The sequence below is a fragment of the Alligator sinensis genome, unplaced genomic scaffold, assembly GCF_000455745.1.
Source record: "Alligator sinensis unplaced genomic scaffold, ASM45574v1 scaffold113_1, whole genome shotgun sequence".
In the NCBI taxonomy this organism is placed as follows: domain Eukaryota; kingdom Metazoa; phylum Chordata; order Crocodylia; family Alligatoridae; genus Alligator; species Alligator sinensis.
This window is the reverse complement of record NW_005842918.1, coordinates 24,642-25,924: the sequence shown is the minus strand read 5'-3', so window position 1 is coordinate 25,924 and position 1,283 is coordinate 24,642. Positions and strand designations below refer to the sequence as shown.

The 1,283-nt window shown below is 61.3% G+C and overlaps 1 protein-coding gene across 1 annotated transcript in view; it reads left to right on the top strand.

Annotated features, from left to right (window-relative positions):
• The window catches only part of NPHS1 (NPHS1, nephrin), a 13,108-nt gene that overhangs the window by 956 nt on the left and 10,869 nt on the right, over positions 1-1,283 (top strand). The window contains 3 exon segments of the mRNA XM_025192371.1: positions 72-161; positions 836-1,024; positions 1,169-1,280. Coding sequence (XP_025048156.1) covers positions 101-161; positions 836-1,024; positions 1,169-1,280 — 362 coding nt within the window. The 5' untranslated portion in view covers positions 72-100.

The following is a 1,283-nucleotide window of genomic DNA, read 5'->3' as shown; positions in this document are numbered from 1 at the left end:
AAAGAGGGAGGGGCCTGAGGCCCAGGATCAGAGGTCATCACTCCTCATGTCCTCCTCCCATTGGTGTGCAGACACCCCCACCCCTGTGGTTCGTGTTGCCATGGCACCTGGGGGTCCTGCTCTGCTCCTCCTCCTCCTCCTCCTCACTGCCCTCCCCAGAGGTGAGAGTCCGCCTCCCCCAATGGCAAGGGTAGGGCCTGGCTGGAAGGCTGGAGGGGGTGGGGCCTGCATGGACCAGGGGGCAGGGCCTGGATGTGGGTGGGGCCAGGGCTGGCCCGCAAGGAGGAGCCCTTACCGTATTTACTGTAAATGAAGCCCCACCCAGTCCCAACCAGGCATTACCGTACTTACTTTAAACAACACCCCGCTCAATCCCTGCCAGGAGCCCGCAACCTGGCTCCTGTTCTCTTGTGGGGTGTTCCCAGGCCCTGGGTGGGGGCAGGACAACTTACTATAATTATCCTAAATGAATCCACATAATCCCTGCCAGGTGCCTGTGGTCTCCACCCTTCCCCCACTTCCCTTTGGGGGTTTCCCGGTCCGAGGCAGAGAGGGTGGGCAATTACCATAATTACTTTCATACTTCACCATAATTACTTGTATCTAATTACAATTACCATAATTCATTTGAACTGACCTTACTCTTACACAATCACAATTACCATAATTCACTTTTACCCTAATTACTTTTACACTGCATGCCTGCCAGTCCCAGGTGCCCCCAGGCTCCCCCTTTCCCTCCCCCACCAACTATGTGGTGTTCCCAGCCCCTGGGATGCAGGGTGGGGCGATGACTGTAATTACTCTAAAGAAAGTCCCACACGGTCTCTGCCAGGTGCCCCTCAGGTCTTCGTGGAGGAGCCGGACAACACAACGGTGCGGGCCGGGGGGGAGGCGGCACTGCGGTGTCGGGTGCATTCCCTGGCTGGACTGGCCCAGTGGGCCAAGGATGGGCTCCTGCTGGGGCCCAGCCGGAGCCTCCCCGGCTTCCCCCGCTACAGCTTGACTGGTGACGCCAGCAAAGGTGGGGCCTGGACGCCTGGGTCCTTGGGGAGAGGAGGGGAGGGGGTCTGGGACCCCAGACACCTGATTCTCTCCTTACGCTGGGATGGGGAGGGCTGGGGGCCCAGGCTCCTGGGTTCTCTGGGGCTGACGGGGTGCGCCACAGGGGAGCTCCACCTGCGTATCGTGGGGGCGCGGCTGGAGGACGATGGGCGCTACGAGTGCCAGGCCGGGCCGGGTCCCGACGGCCACGCATGGGTGTCCCGGCCCGCCCTGCTCAC